Source organism: Rhamphochromis longiceps, linkage group LG12 (assembly GCF_057381845.1).
Source record: "Rhamphochromis longiceps isolate RC_006_pf linkage group LG12, R_longiceps_female_GT1.1, whole genome shotgun sequence".
Classification (NCBI taxonomy): Eukaryota; Metazoa; Chordata; class Actinopteri; order Cichliformes; family Cichlidae; genus Rhamphochromis; species Rhamphochromis longiceps.
This window is the reverse complement of record NC_140568.1, coordinates 11,195,977-11,214,809: the sequence shown is the minus strand read 5'-3', so window position 1 is coordinate 11,214,809 and position 18,833 is coordinate 11,195,977. Positions and strand designations below refer to the sequence as shown.

The following is an 18,833-nucleotide window of genomic DNA, read 5'->3' as shown; positions in this document are numbered from 1 at the left end:
GCCATTGCTGCTACTCAAATCGAGCGTGGACCTGGACCTCCAGCAGGCCCCGGGGACCTACGTCACACCTTGCTCTTGTCTCCCTTACAGCTGAAAAAGGTCCATGCTTGTGCCCTGGCCCTTCTGAAATTCCCTCTCCATTTAGCCGAGGCAGTGAGTCGGCCTCCTGTCTCCCTTACGGTCGAAAAAGATGTGCTCCTGGGCGCACTGGCCCTGCTGCTACTCACATCGGGCATGGCCCTTGCCCTCCAGCAGGCCCCGGGGACCCACATCCTCCCCTGCTCTACTCCCCCACTAGCTTCTTCTCCTGCAGTTACCCTCCACCACATATCCAGCACATATCCAGCTAACCCTAACCCACTACAATTCGTCCTGATTGTAGCACAAGTGGAACCAATAAGCAGGATTCATTGGCAAGCAGACAACCAGTTCCAACTACTGGGAAGAACCAGTGCGATGCATTTTGTGGTACGCGTCGTGGTAGCTCCTGCTAGGATTTAGGACAGACCTGAGGCTGATGAGAAGGATCTGGGTGTTGCAGGGCCGTCCTGGCTGACACGGCGCTGCGTGAAGCTCTGGGATGCTGCCTCTGGACTGGCACACTGGGGTGGTGGTTCCCCTGTTTAAAGACCTAGACCTGAGCGTGTGCTCCAACTGTCACACTCCTCAGCCTCCTCTATGCCAGGGTGTGTCTGTCAGTCAGGCCTCTGATTCAGGAGGAAGCAGTTTGTGTCCTGGTCATGATCACTGGAGCAGCTTGTTATCCTCTCGACTGCAGGGTCTGTGGGAGTTTGCACAACCAGTCTACATGTGGTTTGTGAGGCTTCTACTTTTGTAGGATCTTCATCTTACAGTACAAAGAGCCTTTGCTGCAGCTGTTGTTGTGTTTTGGCGCCTCATGGATAACTTTTCATGTCATTTGAGTTTCAGGCTTGTTGGTGTTGCTGAGCTGTGTGCATCGTCTGCGTGGGTGTCAGCATAATGGGGCTCATATTAAAATGACTTTACAGTCACAGAGAAAAACTTTAAAACACAAAATCAACACTTTGAACCATCGTGGAAACTACGTGTCCTTACTTGTCATCAAATGATGAGTGTGCGTCCTCACCAGGTGTCACAATCATGTGTATCAAAACGTGTGTAACTGTTAAACAGCAAAATGTGTTAAAGCTGAAAGTCTGACTGTTCAAAGGTGAAACTACAAACACTTGTACATATACAGCTCCCTCCATAATGGCCTGAGGAAAACCAAAGACCTGATGTGATTTCATGTTTTCTTTGTTTCACAGTTTAAAAGTTTGTGGTTCTGTTCTCAGACCTTTGTCACTCACATGTTGTGCATCAGCTGTTTATGTCACTGTGCAGCCAAACTAACTCCCCTCATGTGTTTCCTTTGCAGCTGCTCCTCTGGATAGCATTGAGTCCCTGGCTGCCTACTACGTGAGCTGCGTCAGGCAGGTGCAGCCGGACGGCCCGTACAGAGTCGCTGGATATTCTTCTGGTGCCTGTGTAGCATTTGAAATGTGCTCTCAGCTGCAGACCCAGAATCAGCCTGTGGAGTTCCTGTTTCTCTTTGATGGCTCACATTCATATGTGGCAGCGTACACACAGGTCAGAGAAACACTCGCGCATCTTTATTTCATGTATATGCTGTATAGCGTGTGTGATGTTGGTTTTGAAGGATGAGCTCTGGTCACATGATCTGCATGTGAACAGGTTTAACTGTGTTTTTGATTTGCAGAGCTACAGAGCCAAGCTAACACCCGGCAACGAGTCTGAGGCTGAGACTGAAGCCTTGTGTGCCTTCATCCAGCAGTTCACTGGCATTGAATACAACAAGGTATACTGTCTCTGACCCACAGGTTCACACACAAGTATTCCTTTATGTGGCATCAGCGTTAAAGGCCACACAACCTGAGCTTTTGCCTCACGGCGCCTGTAAGGTAAAGATGGTGACTGTAACACAGTCTGGAGCTGCTGTTCCAGCACAGTCTGTGTGTGGTGCAGGTTTGACTCAACAATGATGTGATGTTTGGAGCTGTTATGGAGACTAAAGTAAAACATGCGGTTAAATCAAACCTTCGTACAGTTTCTCACTGAAAGCTGACATTTGTAACTCCTGAATATCAAAACATCTTCATTTTGCATTTTCATATACATAAGATCTGTGATGTTCATTAATTATGTGTCACTTACTTTTCTGAAAACAACAATATGTCACGGTGCGGCATGGCACACCGTGGAAGGAGTGGGGAAGGAGGACCCAGGCGCGGTGCTCTACGTATAGACAGTGTTTATTTACAGAGGGTGATATCAAACAACAATAAATCCCCGTGTTTCTCCCCAGACTCCCGTGTCGTGTCCTCCAAGTGCTCTCTGCTCCCGTGTCTGCACTCCCGGTGCTCGCTGCTCCTTAAGCCTTCCACGCTCCTCCTGCGGGAAACAATAGCGGCAGCAGTCAGGACACTGAACAATGGCAGGCATACACTACACGACCAAAACCTAAACTGGGTAACTAACGTGGAGTCCCAAGCAATGATCCCGCGTCGGTGGGAGCTCCAAGACTCTTAAGTAGCTCCCCCGACGAGGCCTGATCAGCAGCAGGCTTCGGGTGTGGCCAGTCCCCTTGCAGGGCCACACCCTCCAGGCCTGACGCCGCCTATAAACAAGTGCTCAGCCACCCACACACACACACACACACACACACACAGGGAAGGGGGAGCAACACCAAAATACACAACAATAATAATAATAATAATACTAATAATAATACTAATACTAATAATAATAAAATACATGACTGCTCAGGGATCCTGGGTCGCCCAGTCCCAGGACCCTGACAGTACCCCCCCCCCCTAAGGGTCGGCTCCCGACGACCCCAAAACCAAAACAAAAAACAGCACAACCAACCCAGGGCGGGCGGCTGGGGGAACCAGGACGGAGGGCCAGAACCAAAGCAAGCAAAAACAACAAAACAACAAACCGACCCAGTCCACAGTCTCAGAGTCAGACCGCGCATCCCGCAGCGGTGCAAAAAGAAAACGAAAAGACGCCACAAACAGTCACAGGCGGCCCATCAACACAACAAGAGAGTTCAGGGGGCCTACCTCGAGCCCAACGGCGGCGACGTAGCAGCTCCGGCGGACGGCCCCGGGTCCGGCGGCAGCAGCAAAACAGTTCAGGGGGCCTGCCACGGGTCCGGTGGCGGCGGAACGGTTCTGGTGGCCTGCCACGGGTCCGGTGGCGGCGGCGCTGCTCCTCCGGCGGCCTGCCACGGGTCCGGTGGCGGTGGAACGGTTCTGGTGGCCTGCCACGGGTCCGGTGGCAACGTCGCTGCTCCGGTGAGCAACAGCGAGGCGTGGCAACAGGTCCATGACGCGCCGATCGCTGACATGGACGCACCGGACGTGGACGGCGAGGAGGCCGCGCTAGACGTGGAGGTCCCTCCGGTCCGCTGACCTCCGGCCGAGCGAGCTCCTCCGGCTCGCTGAGCTCCTCCTCCGGCTCGCTGAGCTCCTCCTCCGGCTCGCTGAGCTCCTCCTCCGGCTCGCTGAGCTCCTCAGCTGGCGGTGCGGGCTCCTCCGGCTCGCTGAGCTCCTGCTCGGGCATGCTGAGCTCCTCCGGCTCGCTGAGCGCCTCAGCTGACGGTGCGGGCTCCTCCGGCTCGCTGAGCTCCTCAGCTGACGGTGCGGGCTCCTCCGGCTCGCTGAGCTCCTCAGCTGACGGTGCGGGCTCCTCCGGCTCGCTGAGCTCCTGCTCGGGCATGCTGAGCTCCTCCGGCTCGCTGAGCTCCTCAGCTGGCGGTGCGGGCTCCTCCGGCTCGCTGAGCTCCTGCTCGGGCATGCTGAGCTCCACAGCTGGCGATGCGGGCTCCTCCGGCTCGCTGAGCTCCTGCTCGGGCATGCTGAGCTCCTCCGGCTCGCTGAGCGCCTCAGCTGACGGTGCGGGCTCCTCCGGCTCGCTGAGCTCCTGCTCGGGCATGCTGAGCTCCTGCTGCAGCTGGACGAAGTCTGAGGTTTCCCGAGCTTGCACTACCCCCCGGGCTTTATGCAGGGTGCAAAGGCAGGCGGAAACTCCCTTGAGCTGGCCGAGGTAGGGGTTTCCCTCCAGGATTGCCTCGATGGCGTTTAACCCCACCACTCTTGCCCTTGTGTTGGTGGTGTGAGTTACCCAGTCCATCAGGCGTTGGACGCGGGTGAGGTCGCTCTCTCCGGACAAGGCCGCTGGAGTGGGCAGTGGAATGGAGGCTGCTGCTGGTGGAGAAGATGGCTGAGCGTGTGATGTGGATGGTGAACAGGATGAAACGGTAAGCGGTGAGGTAGATGTCGCGGGGGATAATTCAGCAGGTGACGGCTGGATCACTAGCCGGGCGATAGGCTGAGGTACAGCGACCAGCTGGGCCGCGGGCTGCGCTTTGGCTACCGGCTGGGCAGCTGACCGTATAAACATAGCCCCAGAGTAAACAGTCGAGGTGAGTGACGATGAATTGTCCATATGACTCACCACAGCCGGCTGTTGAGATGTCTGTGGATTTAGCTGCGGTGAGGAACGCTGGCGGCGCGAACGTAGTTTCCGTGTCGGCGTCGGGGCCGGCGTCTCAGGCAGTGAATCCACCAGCTGTCCGAGCTGGTGGGCAGCCTGAGGAGGAGAGTGGAGGTGGAGGGTGGAAAGTAGGAAGTCCAGGACCACCGCATTAAGGGAGTCCACCAGCCAGGGGAATTCAAAAAGCATCTCCTGCAGCCGCCTCTCCACGGCGTGACGCAAACCTTCCGCAGGCTTCTCCCACCATAATTCACACATGCGGTACACTTTGTCCATAATTTCCCTCCTGAGCCTCTCCTCGGAGACCGCTGGGTCCATAAGTGGCGGGATCATTCTGTCACGGTGCGGCATGGCACACCGTGGAAGGAGTGGGGAAGGAGGACCCAGGCGCGGTGCTCTACGTATAGACAGTGTTTATTTACAGAGGGTGATATCAAACAACAATAAATCCCCGTGTTTCTCCCCAGACTCCCGTGTCGTGTCCTCCAAGTGCTCTCTGCTCCCGTGTCTGCACTCCCGGTGCTCGCTGCTCCTTAAGCCTTCCACGCTCCTCCTGCGGGAAACAATAGCGGCAGCAGTCAGGACACTGAACAATGGCAGGCATACACTACACGACCAAAACCTAAACTGGGTAACTAACGTGGAGTCCCAAGCAATGATCCCGCGTCGGTGGGCGCTCCAAGACTCTCTTAAGTAGCTCCCCCGACGAGGCCTGATCAGCAGCAGGTGTGTGGCTTCGGGTGTGGCCAGTCCCCTTGCAGGGCCACACCCTCCAGGCCTGACGCCGCCTATAAACAAGTGCTCAGCCACCCACACACACACATACACAAGCACAGGGAAGGGGGAGCAACACCAAAATACACAATAATAATAATAATAATAATAATAATAATAATAATAATAATAATAATAATAATAATAATACATGACTGCTCAGGCATCCTGGGTCGCCCAGTCCCAGGACCCTGACACAATATCTCCGCGAGCACGCGGTAACGTTTGCTATGAACTTACAGTCGTCTCCATGGTTACATCCTACAGCTTTTGGAGACTCTGCTCCCGCTGTCAGACCTGAATGCACGCGTCAGTGTGGCCGTGGACCTAATCACCTCCGCTCACAAGGACATCGACCGAGACTCACTGCACTTTGCAGCCTCCGCCTTCTACTACAAGCTAAAGGCTGCTGATGCATATGTACCTACTGCAAAATACCACGGCAGCGTGAAGCTGCTGCGCGCCGAAACCAGCAGCGAATATGAGCAAAACCTGGGAGCTGACTATAAGCTCAGCGAGGTACCGATGCACATTTACATCAGTCTGTAGTACTTATCTTCACTGTGCGTGTGTGCGCTTGTGTGTGTTTCTATAAACTCTGTCTGAGCCTTCCAATGTTCAAACTGTGTACTGCGTCTTTCTTCAGGTCTGTGATGGCGAAGTGTCGGTCCACGTCATCAAGGGAGATCACCACACTTTCCTAGAAGGCGCGGGGGCGGAGTCTATCAAGAACATCATTCATAACTCGCTGGCTGAGCGAGCTGTCAAACCAAGGGAGGGTTAAACATCCACCGTCTCTTCACCCTAATTCCTCAGCTTTCCCCAAACTAGACTGTAAATGTGTCGCTATAGGAAGTGTTTGCACTGCTTATGTTTACACGCTACTGTTATCCTAATATCCCAAATGTTAATGGTTAGTGAACCAGTCGACATCCCATCATCTCACAGCTCCATCGATTCCAACTGCAAGTTTTGTTTTTTGTTGCCATATGTTGTTGTTTGCAGAAGTTCATCCCACAACAAAATAACGTGGTTAAAAAATTAATGTAACAAAGTAACAAACACTGACACATTGATTGAATCCTGAATTACATAACATCACTCAAATTGGTGTTTCTGCTCATGCAGACATCAGTAGACAGGCAAACGCGCTGCGACCAGCCTGATGAGCGACTGTGGAGGGAGGGCTGACCCTGCAGCCGTGTTTCTGCACACTAACTACTCGTAACACAAGTTGGAGGCATTTCTTTATTTTGTGATATTTGTTTACTTTTCAGTCATGTGACCACACAGTCATCAGTTACAGTGGCAACCAGCAAATGTTTACGTTGTCAATAAGTTCACAACAAATTAAGTGTTTCATAAACTGTGTTTTAACAATGACACTCGTGTTACTGTAATTTACAGACCAGTTATTTCACTAATTCAGAAGAAAAACTGCTTCTCTTCATGATGGACTGTGTCAAACACACGCTGTTGTTCTGACAGACGCCTGTGACAGAGGCGTCGCTAAGGACCAAATGTGTCTCTTCAGAGGTTAATCAGAGATGTGAATGATCACTGTAACAGTGAGATCATATTTACTGATGTAACCTCTGAGAAACTGTTTCCTTTTAAAGGCTTTGGTCCAGAGATCTAAAACCTCAGCAAATAATCCAAACCTGAGTACAACAGCTGGCCTGAGACCTGTGATTGGGTCAGTGAAGGAAGCTGCTGATTGGAGATGAATGTGCTGAGGAGTCACAGTACGATGGACGTGACAATAAAGGCCTCTGTGTTTTATTGTAACATTTCTGTTATGTTTTGTAGGACTAATAAGGGCCTCAACAGTCGCTCAGTGTTTTCCTTCATTGTAACGAGCCTGTCCCGTTGGATCTATGATTCCTGTGCTTTTGTTGTCGTTACTATTTCTGATCATTTATCTTGTAAATATAGTTTTTGGGTTTTGTTTTTTAGAGGATGGGTCAGTTTATCAGGGACTGAAACACAAATCCTGTTGGCCCAGAAAATTCTTAGTTGCTGTTGGCGCCACCCGACCGTTTAGTTCAGACCATTAAAGTAACGACTGGTTCTATATGACACTTTTCTACATGCAACAAAGGTGGTGATGGAAGGAGGAGAACAAACTTTTTTGTCTGTATTTAATAGCACAATGAAGACCAGACAGCAAAGCAGGGAGGGAGAAATAAAGGGCCTCAGGTCAGAGTTGAACCCGGCCGCAGCATTTACCCCATGACCAGGTGACGTGGTCACCCGCCCGACCCTTACGCACAGCAGTATTTCACTTCAGCTACCAGGAGTATGTGGGTCGAGCATGCAGACTGAACTTTAGCTGCATGTTAGAAAGCCGAGTTTATGAATGAAGGCTAGAACAAATGTCCCAGCTGAAGGAGGAGGGGCTGCAGAGGTGTATAAACACAGGTGGGCGGGGCAGGGCTAGTGTGCAGGATGACTCAGTGACCTACACTGACCCGTGTTGGTGAACATTTTGTTAAAGTTAAATGTTTTCAAGCTGACAAGTAAATTATCCAGCGAGCTAAGTTGAGCTGACCGACGTGCAGTAAGGTTTTCATGCTCTTCACTAACAGCTGATCGCTGAGAATATATCAACAGTAATAATGTCCTGTAATTCCCACGGCTCTGTATGTCACACCTGCGTATGCTTCCCCATCACATTCATCACCTGTTCCTCTGGTGTCTCTGATTGGAGCACGCAGGTGTGTGGAGCAGAGTGAAATCACACACCTAATGCTGTTTTATTCAACCTGGATCTTGGAAGTTTTGATTAACATCAGTGTCAAACATGAACTAACTCTTTGTCCCCTTCAACATTACATGTTGTTTTTTGAAGTAACAGGTTCAGTGATCTTAAAAGGCTGCGGTAACGTGTCGCTGATAAAACACTGAGTCATTTTCAAATTATTCACTTTAGTTCAATTCAGCTTTATTGTTTTATGTGAAAGTCTCCATCCTGTGTCCTTCACTTATCTTTATCCCAGGTGTGAATTGTTCACAGGACTTAAAAGAAGGACGTGTCTGTGGAAAAGGCTCCGGCCAACCTAAACTCCTCCCTCATCAGGACACAGAAGAGCCGCTGAGGCAGCGCCTTGGAGTACGCTGCTGGTCGCGGCACACAGGTGCGCAACAAGATCTCCCGGCCTGCTGGAGGAGGGAAGTCTGGTACTCTGCTGCTTCCCCCAGTTTGCTTCTTGTCAGATCCCAAGTCCTCATCGACGGGCGCCAGAAGGGCAGCCTAAAAGGGCAAAGGTCAAATGTTAGCAAACAGCAACCGATTCTGAAGAAATGTGCTGTGTGATATTCAGAAGTACTGTAACCCGAGTCTCCCACAGAGACCTGATCCAGACTACAGCTCACAAACACAGCTCCTCTACTAACACCTCACTGCAGCTGCACGCTGCTGATCCTGTCTGTGATTAGAAATGATTTCAATAAAGTAAAACAGAGGCTCGTTTTCTATGAGCGTAAACAGGGATCTCTTTTTCAGTCTCAGTATAACAAACGTGTTTACTGAATAAGTCTTTCAGTAAAAATGTTTTTGTTAATTCAGTAAAATCTGCAAAGATGACTTGTACTGTTGGCAGCAACAAACAGAGACAACAGAGTGTGGGACAGACAGGAAGTCAGGACACGTCTATGTGCTTCACAGTGGGACTAGAACATGAACATTTCTACACACACCACAGGCAGCAACTGTGCAAACCTCCACGTCACCAAAAACACCCTGCAGGTCCCATCAGAGCAACGGCAGAGAAAACAGATGAAAGGTCTGTTAGAGAGAAAAACGCTTTGCTGCTTTCTTACCTGTATGACACCAAAAGGGTTTTGTTTTTTTAATAATAAAGGCTTCATGTTTTACAGTTAAAGGTAAAGCTCATGCAAACATGCAGGCTTATTTGTCTGATCAATGCAAAAGTTCAAACATGTCTCTTTCAAGCCTCATTATCAGCTGAGATCATAGTAAAGACACAGACAGGATCCTGATCCATCTGTTCTTTATATAATTACTGTTTTTACTGTAATGTAGAATATCATGGACATAATACACAGACTGCAGCCTAAATACTGCTAAAAACAGCCCTTTTTATTTTTAAGGTTTCACGTATTAACCTTTTATTATAAAAGTCACCTGATCCTTAGCAGGTGTGTATACAGAAATACACCAGGTCATTATTTAAGCAAAGCGAAGCCAAACTGCTCCTGTGTGACAGATGAAGTCCACCTTTAAACAGCATTTAGATGCTGCTAATGAAACTCGATTAGTGGCAGCACTGGTCTGTGGGCTGGGGACACTGGTGCCACCAGTACAGCGCGCACTTTTCACAGCGCCACCATGTGGACCAAACTGTATTCTGGGTCAAACCTGATGTTTTATCATTTACACTGAACAAAAATATAAACGCAACACTTTTGCTTTTGCTCCTGTTTTCCATGAGCTGAACTCAGAGATATGAAACATTTTCTACAAACACAAAAGACCCGACACTCGCAAGCAATGTTCCCTCTAAGCTGCGCGCGTACACAATTGCGCACTGCTGGCACGGTCTCTGCACAGAAAATCTGCGTTGCGCGCACAAAAAAAAAAAAAAAAATTCACCTGAATTGAAATTAAAATGAAAACTTTAACAATCCTGTTTTGCAGTGTTAGTCAGTGACTGGCTGCTCCCGTATAGGATTAGAACGAGGCCACCTTATCCCGTAGTCCAGCCAATCACGCGATTCACATTCGTATATACGCAGCTAATCAACGTCGCTGTCAGGCTCTGACGCGTCCTTATGCGCCGACACCGGTGTTTTAGCAAAGCGGCTGATGTGGAGTGAAGCCACGTTAATGACAACGTGTACAACCATTGGAGATGTGAGCAGGACCGACGGAACAACTGACGGGAAAAGTGTGGACTTTATACCAGTTTTTAAATTGTGTTGATCGGCCGCGTACAACCAGAGTTATGATAAAAATATCTGCAATGTTTGGTTTTCTTCCTGAATACTGTCGTTGTTTATATTTACTGCGGGAAGAAACGGTGAAAACGCCGTTTTATAAGGAAAACGCTCGAAAGCCTGTGAGCAAAAACAACACCCCACCACCCTTTCCTATTGGTGGAAAAATGTACCATGTGGACCAATCAAAAATTATATGGCAAGGGTTAGAAACGGGAGGAAGTTTTAGGAGTGACGGCGGTGCTTGGAGATGTGAGAGATTTGCGACGTTTAGCGCAAATCTTATGTAGTGAGTGTGTAGTGTAGTCAGCAGTTTTGTTGTGTGTGTCAGAACAATGAGGCGACTGCTGAATGTTACAGGTGTTACAGCAGTGATACATCTGCTGTTGTCCTGCAGGTATCAGGCTGTTGTTCTCCTTCATCTCATAGTGGACACAAATTATTTTTTGGAGTGGCACAAATAATTTGTGTGGCATCAGATTTGATGCAGAACAGCTGATTGTTCTGTAAATAGTTTGAACTGTTTAATTAAAAAACGCCTTGGCTACATTTTTAGGTAAACAGCTGCAAAAAACTTTGTTTGCATAACTCGGTTACTTTTTTGAAGAAGTAACTATATAATTAATTGCCCAACATTGGTCATTATATCCTGTATTTTGCAGACAGAGTTACAGACTCTCTCCCAGACCACAGACTCATAATACAAGTCAGAGCTTTATTAAAAAAAAAAGAAAGAAAGAAAGTTGTGTTTTCAAAATTAGAGTTATTTTTACTTCCAATAGTGTTAACATACTGCACAGGTCAGGAACAAGATTTTGTGTTACATTTTCATTGTAAGTGGGCTGAAGCAGTTAATTAAAAGTAGTCTAACATGCCACACCTGTGAGCGTTTTCCAATCTTTTATCCTGTCTTCCTTCTCTCAGCCCAACCAGCAGCAGATGGCCCCGCCCCTCCCTGAGCCTGGTTCTGTCAGAGGTTTCTTCCTGTTAAAAGGGAGTTTTTCCTTCCCACTGTCGCCAAAGTGCTTGCTCATAGGGGGTCATATGATTGTTGGGGTTTTCTCTATATCTATGAAGCACCTTGAGGCGACTTTTGTTGTGATTTGGCGCTATATAAATAAAATTGAATTGAATACAATTTGCGCTCTCAGAGTGCTTCTTGTTTGTTTTTGTTGTAATCTGACTGTGGATTTTGATGTTTTTAAAAGCATAATACAGCAAAAAAACAAACAAACAAACAAACAAAACCCAGAAGGCCTTTTAAATTTCTTTAAATATTGTTCTGCTTTAGTCAAATCAAAAGATTGTATATTATTAACTTGAAATTGAATTGTGATTTTAATTTTAGGAATAGAATTTTAAGAATATTAGTTTTTACTGTCTCCAAATGGACAGGTAAAAAGCAGCTTTGAATTGACAGACCTCAAATAATAATATATTTCTTGGATTCGAGGGGGCACCCAAACTCCACCTACACTACTGTGCTAGACAGCAATATCACAGAACAGTGAACTCTTGGCACACACAAAAAATCCCCAGTGTAATCAATCCTCCACAGCAATGAAACACTGGATTATTGGGTACAGACACTCTCTTGTAGCCAAAAGGTCAGAGGGTTAGTCCTTTCCAAAGCTATCAAAACATCATTTAGCAGGGCAGCAGCAAACAGTGTCTGAAAAGTGACTTTTCATAACCACTGTCATACTTATTAGATATTAAATTTACAATTGTTTTCTTCTCTGTATTGTTATCCATTCAGAACCAATACAATTATCCTGATAGATGCAGAAGGGAATGTGATCTTCACAGAGCGCACCATGCTTGACTGTGACACAACCAAATGGAGCACCAGTTCTTTCCAGTTCAAACTGCAGGAGTGAAGACACAATGGAGGAAACCTACTCTGTGCCTTTCTGCATCATCTCTCCTTCCGTTACCTTTTCCTCACCATCTCCTTCAGCTGAGCCTCATGTGACCGCAAAGACTCATCAGCACTTTTTTTATTCAGCTAGTCACTAGCTGCCTCGTTAACATCAGTTTCATATATTTCTTACTTTTGATTTAATTTAAAGATGTATGCTAATTTTTAAAAAAAAGCAAAGATGCCAAAGGACATTTAGAGTTTTGTAGAGGAAAATATTTTACCTACATGTCATGAACCTTCTCAAAAATTATAGCTTGAATGTAATTTGGTGAATATAAGATTGGTGTGATGCCATTTTCTGTCATGAACGCTAGACATTGTGGCCCTTTCACACACATGGCAAAAGACAGGAGATGATCTGTGTTAGGCACATTACATGCAGTACGTTATGACTGGTTCTGACATTAGTGGTTTTAAATACAGCTTGTCTGGGTGAAGTGTAGAAAAGCTCGTCTGCGGTGCATGAATACATGCTTTTTGGTGTCCGATGTAACCTTCCATCCATGATTTACATTTTATGCTCTATTTTCAGGCTGCAGGCTAAATTGGCATCCTATGACAAGTCCTAGGGTCACATATATTTTTCTAGAAGATTTAAGTTCACACGAGTCATCACCAGGATTACTGGCTACTTTGTAAGTTTCTGATTACCCTTTCATTGGTGTTTAGGTAATTTTGCGTCACAGCATCAAATGTTTCAATGCACTGTTAAATGCACTGGATCTTGAAAAAACAGCCTGAAAATAAATAACAGTTTATCCAAACACCTCTCTTTTTGATTGTTGCATTATGATTACGGATACAAAATAACTGTCAGGAGCCATGTGCTCACACACATATCAGTATAGGCCTAGGAAGCTGGCTCCGCTGCTTCCTGTATGACTCTAGGATTTACCCACATGCAGGTGACGTATGAGTAATGTATTTATTAATGTGAAGAAAGCTTTTTGTAACCAGATTGAACCCATGGTTAATTTGACTTCTGTTCCCTAAAAAAAAAAAGAGTTCAAACTTGATATGATTTGTGAGTAATATGTACATATGTATTTTGATCTTTTGTTAGTTTTTTCCATTTAAAATCTCCCTATGGTCATTTAACCAGTATCCCTGGTTTGCAGTGTTATGCCATTGTATGTACTTTAGCTGACCTGCAACTGTTTTCAAACAGTGACCCCTCCTGCCTGTGTGGAATATTGCACCCTTCAGGATGTACCTGAACATTTGGTGTATTTAAAGATTACCTTCTTATTTTTTTAACCAGCAGAATGGGCACTGGTATCTTCACATCAATGTTTTAAAGCAATACAGCATCTAAAGAGGTGTAGAGGAGTATAAATCTAGACAAGTACAAATAGAATACCAGTGGCACAGCATTAAAAAATAATGCAGTTTTTATTTTTATCTGATTAATTTCAGCTGTGAAACAAATTTGTGGTTGTATTACCATCACTCCATGTTTATAGGCTGTATGTAAACATCTTTATAGTTTTCTTCATATACTGTGTGCTGTAAGCATCCACCAGTCCCAGAATTAGCACTCTCTGCTAAAGGCAGCAAGAGTCCACTCGACAAAACCAAAGCATGTTTTGTAAGATTTTGCATCACTGATTAAATATATCTGAATTTATTGATTCATGCAGGAGGTGTGTAGCACATGCTCACTTTAATGTTATGTTATAATTTGGTTGCTCTTCCCATTTTTAAAAACATTATCCTTTTTTAATGCTTGTCGGCTACCCCTTGTAGTCAAAGTGTGCATAAAGGGATTTCATGCAATATCAGGAGTTTCAAAAATGTGAACCATCCCACTGGATGGCTTCACATTATGTGAAAATGGGGGAGGGGGGATTCCAGTTATTCAATGGGACGTCGTTTGTAAACTGAATGATGCTGGAATTAGTAGCAACATTTTTCCACATTTAGCTCAAAGCCTTATTAAAAACATGTTTTTTCAAGTCATTTTTCACAATATTCAAATTTCCAAAGAGGAATTGGAAAATGTTCTTTCCCTGAAAATGTCTTTTACTGAAGCTGCATCTATCCTCTCCATCTCAAGGCCTACTCTGTAAGACTATTATAACAAGTAAGTTATACAGTCGCTTACATTTAATGCTTCATTGAGCTGTATGTTTAAGTGTAGAAGAAAACCAAAGATCAAAGACGACACAGTTCAGTGCCAGTTAGCAAAGATGATGCATTTTGTCCTTTGGATGTATCATATTGCTGGTCTCTGTCAGCCTCTGTGGACCTTCACCACCATCTGCACCACGCACGAGGGCTTGAGCCCATATTCAGATAGAGATGCAGAGTCGTTCACCAATAGCTTCCCAGCGACAGTCAGCCGGACTTCAGCCATAAGATATCCTACACACACAACAGAGGACAGAGATGAACCTCACAAAATATTTAAACATGTCAAAAACTATTATGTCAGGTTCCCTGAACACCACTGAAGATGCACACATTTTAAACACACTCCTTCTGTGTCCAAAACTCCTTAGCAGTGACAACAAAGTTAATATTTCAAAATCATCCTCAGTGCACACCTTTTCCCCCACTGTGGTCAAGATGCTCTTAGCTGTTTGGTTCCTCCTGCTCAGGATTTCTTCAAAGGAAAAAAGGAAACAAAAAGCAGTTTTAAAAGTTTTTGTTGGTGGTGTTTTTGACTTTCAAGCTCAATCAAAGCAGAAAAAGACTTCAAAACAAATTCAATTGAATGGATGGGTATAATCTTCCATTGAAAGCCAGCAAGAAATAACAGTTTTTTAGAGAGTTTTGGTCATCATACACATAACAGCAATCACTGCGTTTGCAATATAATCTGTGACTATTATGAAAGTAACATACATAACTTGAAAAGCTAAAATCAATCATAACATTAAGCTCACCTTGTTTTTGTGGAGAAGGTGATCAGGCTTTTTCTTCACGTCCTGAGACCAGGTGCACTGGATCATCACCAGCTTGTATCTTCATCCTTTTTCACTCAGTGAAGTCTTTCTCTTTGTTCCCTTTGCAACAGAAAACTACCGTGTGATCACAGGTGAAGTTAGGGATATTTTTCCTGTGCAGTTTTTATAGTGCTTCATTTGGTGAAGCTGTTGATCCACTTTGATCTCAAAGGATCTCGACGGTGGAAAAAAGTAATATTTCTCCTTACCATTAGGCTAAATATAGATATAACAATTTATAATATGTCAGCAGCATCCCCATAAGGGAGGTCTCCCTGTAGTGTCCCGAATGCAGATCCATTGTGATAAGAGAGAATGGATCAGATTTGAATGTCCTCTGTAAAGTGTGCACAGCAGTAAATGGACAGCCGTTTGAATTCTGCTTGCAGTGTTTGAGGGAATGGGAGAGTCCACGGCCTTGGAAAGACTGCTGTGAAAATCACTAAAAACACTACAAACCTGCCCAGATAACCTTTGGTTCATTGGAGGAAGTCCACGGATGTCCTTCTATCCGTCCCTGTCTCACCTCCTGGTTGAGTACAGCAAGTGGAATTGTAAATTTGTTGTTTGTCCTCGATGTAAGGTAAAGTTATGTTTTCTATGCCTGAAGAGCTATACTAAATGTATTTTTTTAAAGCGACTTCTGTGTACCATGCTCCAGCGGTGTAGCTGTATAGCAGAAGAAATAATGACAGAGACACAAAGCTTCCAAGTTTTACTTTTGATGTGGGAGTGCCTTATTTGTAATAATGTACCATGCTGTGTTTTTTAATTCCCTTTTTATAATTCTCTATCTCTCTAATTCTCTCCAAATCAAATATAATTAGTGTTGGGTTCTATTGATGAGAAATTTGCTACTAAATGTGATCTTTACAGCTGCATTATGTCTGAATCATAATGATAATAAACCTGAAAAATGTAATTCATTCATAAATGTGAAATATAGTTAATCATACATTATGTTATTACTCATTCCTTAAGATTTAGTTATTTTATGTTGACCTGTCATTGTCTGCTGCTTCTTTAGCATTAGCTTGATGGCATTAATCACTTGTGCTATTCAGGCATTTTTTCCGTGTTTTTTTTTTGTTAGCTTTATGATGACTGCTATTTTTTCTTCTAAATTGTTTAAGGAAATCAATGTCTATTTTATTAAAACCTTGTTATGCTTAATAAACAGTTAGGGTGTAAAGCATGCATGTTACAAGCACGTAGATGCTTTTATTTACAGTTTGTCGTTGGTTTCTTCTGCTTGTGCAGTTTTCCAGCCACCTTCTTCCCGTGCAGCACACAGTCCCAACATGATCAGATGATGCAGAACAGCCGTGTGGGTCAGCATCCCCTGACACCACACCCTGAACCCACCAGCCAAAGCCCTCCCTGCAGCTGAGCCACAAACCACATATTATCTCATTTAGAAAAATGTTTTGAGTAACTGACAAAACACGTAGTTAAGATTAATTTTTAGGGGTTTTGTTGGTTTTATAAACAGTTTAGTTTGAAACACACTGAATAATTCATTAACTACATTTTAAAAATCTGAAAAGCACTGTGGCGGGGCAGGGCCGTGCAGAGAGGTTTAAAGGGACGGGTGCTCAAAGTTAAAAAGGGGCACATTGAACCAGGTTGAATAACAACAACACACATTCATCAAGAATCTAATATGGGAAGAGAAGGGCTGTGTTGATCTGAGACTGTAGACATTAAAAAGTCCATAGGAGAGATGGTAGCTGATTAAACAAGTGTCATGAGATAATAACAAAATGCAAAGATTGGTGACAGCGCTTGGAACCATAAGGCAACAAAAAACTGTGAGAAATAAATTAGGCTCTGCCTGTGAATCACTCTTTGCTTCTCTTCTTCCTTCCATCCCATCATTTCATATATCACTCTCCACTTGCTATGTGAGAACAAGGCACAACTTGTCTGTGAAGGTTCTCAGTCATCCCGGTCATCGTAGTCTTTGCAAGCTCCTTTGAAGGCACAACTTGCTATTGCAATAAACTATAATCTAATTATCCACACCTAACAACTCTTGCACTTAATCTATAATAAAATGATGACAGAAAAATGTTATAGCACTGCCTTTAGTAGCCTCACACAGCTCCTGCTGTTTCCTCCTCATGTCCTTACCAGGCATGTCTGGACAATGTTATATCATGAGTAATATTTTTAAAAAAAATCCATCTAAATAAAACACACACATGCACGCACACACAGTGACATTTTAGACCTTCTTCAGAATACTGTATATACTATGGGCATCACGGTGCTGATCCATAATCCTTACATTATTATTTATTACTAGAGCTACAATAATAACGCAATGAGGAGGGGGAAGTAATAAATATGAAATAATGTATTTATGATGATTCCATTTGTTTCACTATCCACTCTGTGCAGGGGCAAAGCTTATTACATTTTTAAACTGTAGAGATACAATAATTTTACTGCTGTAAAATCCAACTTTTGTCTTATTTAAAATATAAATCTAATATAATCTGCTTCTTAATGTATGTTCTTTAAAATACAGCGTGTGTTTTTAATATATTATAATTATAATAATTATTATGTGGACATGCATATTAGATCGTTTTTTAGTGAAATATAATCCCTCCAGAAAGGCAGGAAAAGCCCGGAAACTTACTTTAAAACGAAATATGTTCCCTAAAACGGTGACAGAGCTACAGATCCATGACAGCCTTACACAGGTAGCCAGCAGCTGTGTAGCAGCACAAACGAAAATTTTTGCAGCACAAACGTAGCACAAACGTTTGATACCACTTTTGTTGCATTTGAAGAAGGTGGGGGGGCCAACTTCACTCACATTTTGGAGACCGTTGATCAAACGTAAATATGTCCAGTCACTTTTGATTCAACCTGCTTAGCTTGATCTCACATTTGCCGTTTCCTCTATCTCTATCCCCTGTGTGTGTCTGTTTGTGTGCTTGTGTGTTTGTGAGTGTGTGTGTGTGCGTGCGATGATCTCACATTTGTCATTTCTTCTTTCTCTCTCCCCTTGTCTTGTGTGTGTGAGTGAGAGAGAGATTATCATCTAACATTTGCCATTTCCTCTAGCTCTTTCCCCTGTGTGTGGGTGCATGTGTAAAGGTAAGAAGCTTAGTAATGAAGTAAATGAATTCATTGACGGGTGAACAAACAAGGGCAACACGGTGGCACAGTGGTTAATATAGTTGCCCGCACAGCAAGAAGGTCCTGAGTTCAACTCCACTATCAGGCTGAGGTCTTTCTGTATGGACTTCTCATGTTCTCAAAGTGTTTGTGGGGGTTCACTCCACGTGCTCCGGCCTCTTTCCAAAATCCTAGTTTGTGGAGAAACTCTGAAATGCTCTTAAGTGTCTAGGGTTGTCTGTATCTGTGTTAGCCCTGTAACAGACTGGTGACCTGTCGAGGGTGCACCCTGCTTCTCGCCCTAAGATAGCTGGGATAGGCTCGAGCTGCCCTGTGACACTGGAAAAGAAACACAGCAGAGAATGGATGGGTGGCTGATCAAACGTAAACATTTCCAGTCACTTTCAGTTCAAGCTGCTTAGCATGATCTCACATTTGCCAATTTCTCTATCTCTTCCCCCTCTGTTGTGTGTGTGTGAGATATTCTCACTTTTGCCATTTCTTCTGTCCCTTTCAACTGATCTGTGTGTGTGTGTGTGTGTGTGTGTGTGTGT

The 18,833-nt window shown here is 44.8% G+C and overlaps 2 protein-coding genes and 1 long non-coding RNA gene across 4 annotated transcripts; 1 reads left to right on the top strand and 2 right to left on the bottom strand.

Moving 5' to 3' along the window:
* The first annotated feature begins 1,412 nt into the window (after positions 1 to 1,412).
* On the top strand, positions 1,413 to 6,156 carry LOC146656962 (fatty acid synthase-like). Its single transcript, XM_085424744.1, has 4 exons — positions 1,413 to 1,611; positions 1,742 to 1,840; positions 5,584 to 5,835; positions 5,963 to 6,156. Exons 1-4 carry the CDS (start codon positions 1,522 to 1,524, stop codon positions 6,098 to 6,100), a joined length of 579 nt encoding a protein of 192 aa, XP_085280870.1. The 5' UTR covers positions 1,413 to 1,521; the 3' UTR covers positions 6,101 to 6,156.
* On the bottom strand, positions 1,870 to 5,579 carry LOC146656963 (uncharacterized). The gene is made up of 3 exons (XM_085424743.1): positions 5,183 to 5,579; positions 2,521 to 5,095; positions 1,870 to 2,433 (listed from the first exon to the last, which is right to left on the bottom strand). The coding sequence occupies exon 2, from the start codon at positions 4,891 to 4,893 to the stop codon at positions 3,007 to 3,009; it is 1,887 nt and encodes a 628-aa protein (XP_085280869.1). The 5' UTR covers positions 4,894 to 5,095; positions 5,183 to 5,579; the 3' UTR covers positions 1,870 to 2,433; positions 2,521 to 3,006.
* A 7,592-nt stretch (positions 6,157 to 13,748) lies between the features above and the next one.
* LOC146656961 (uncharacterized) lies at positions 13,749 to 15,741 on the bottom strand. 2 transcript variants are annotated; one of them, XR_014913989.1, is made up of 4 exons: positions 15,607 to 15,676; positions 15,088 to 15,207; positions 14,746 to 14,804; positions 13,749 to 14,563 (listed from the first exon to the last, which is right to left on the bottom strand). It is a non-coding gene; the product is annotated as an uncharacterized LOC146656961 (long non-coding RNA). The 2 variants fall into 2 exon arrangements; XR_014913988.1 differs by having other exon boundaries at positions 15,088 to 15,741.
* Between the last annotated feature and the right edge of the window lie 3,092 nt (positions 15,742 to 18,833).

Coding starts and splice junctions, on each gene's coding strand:
- LOC146656962 (XM_085424744.1), top strand. CDS start 1,522: ATGTGCTCTCAGCTGCAGACCCAGAATCAGCCTGTGGAGTTCCTGTTT. Junction 1,612..1,741: donor ATGTGGCAGCGTACACACAG/GTCAGAGAAACA, acceptor TTTGATTTGCAG/AGCTACAGAGCCAAGCTAAC. Junction 5,836..5,962: donor CTGACTATAAGCTCAGCGAG/GTACCGATGCAC, acceptor GTCTTTCTTCAG/GTCTGTGATGGCGAAGTGTC.
- LOC146656963 (XM_085424743.1), bottom strand. CDS start 4,893: ATGCCGCACCGTGACAGAATGATCCCGCCACTTATGGACCCAGCGGTC.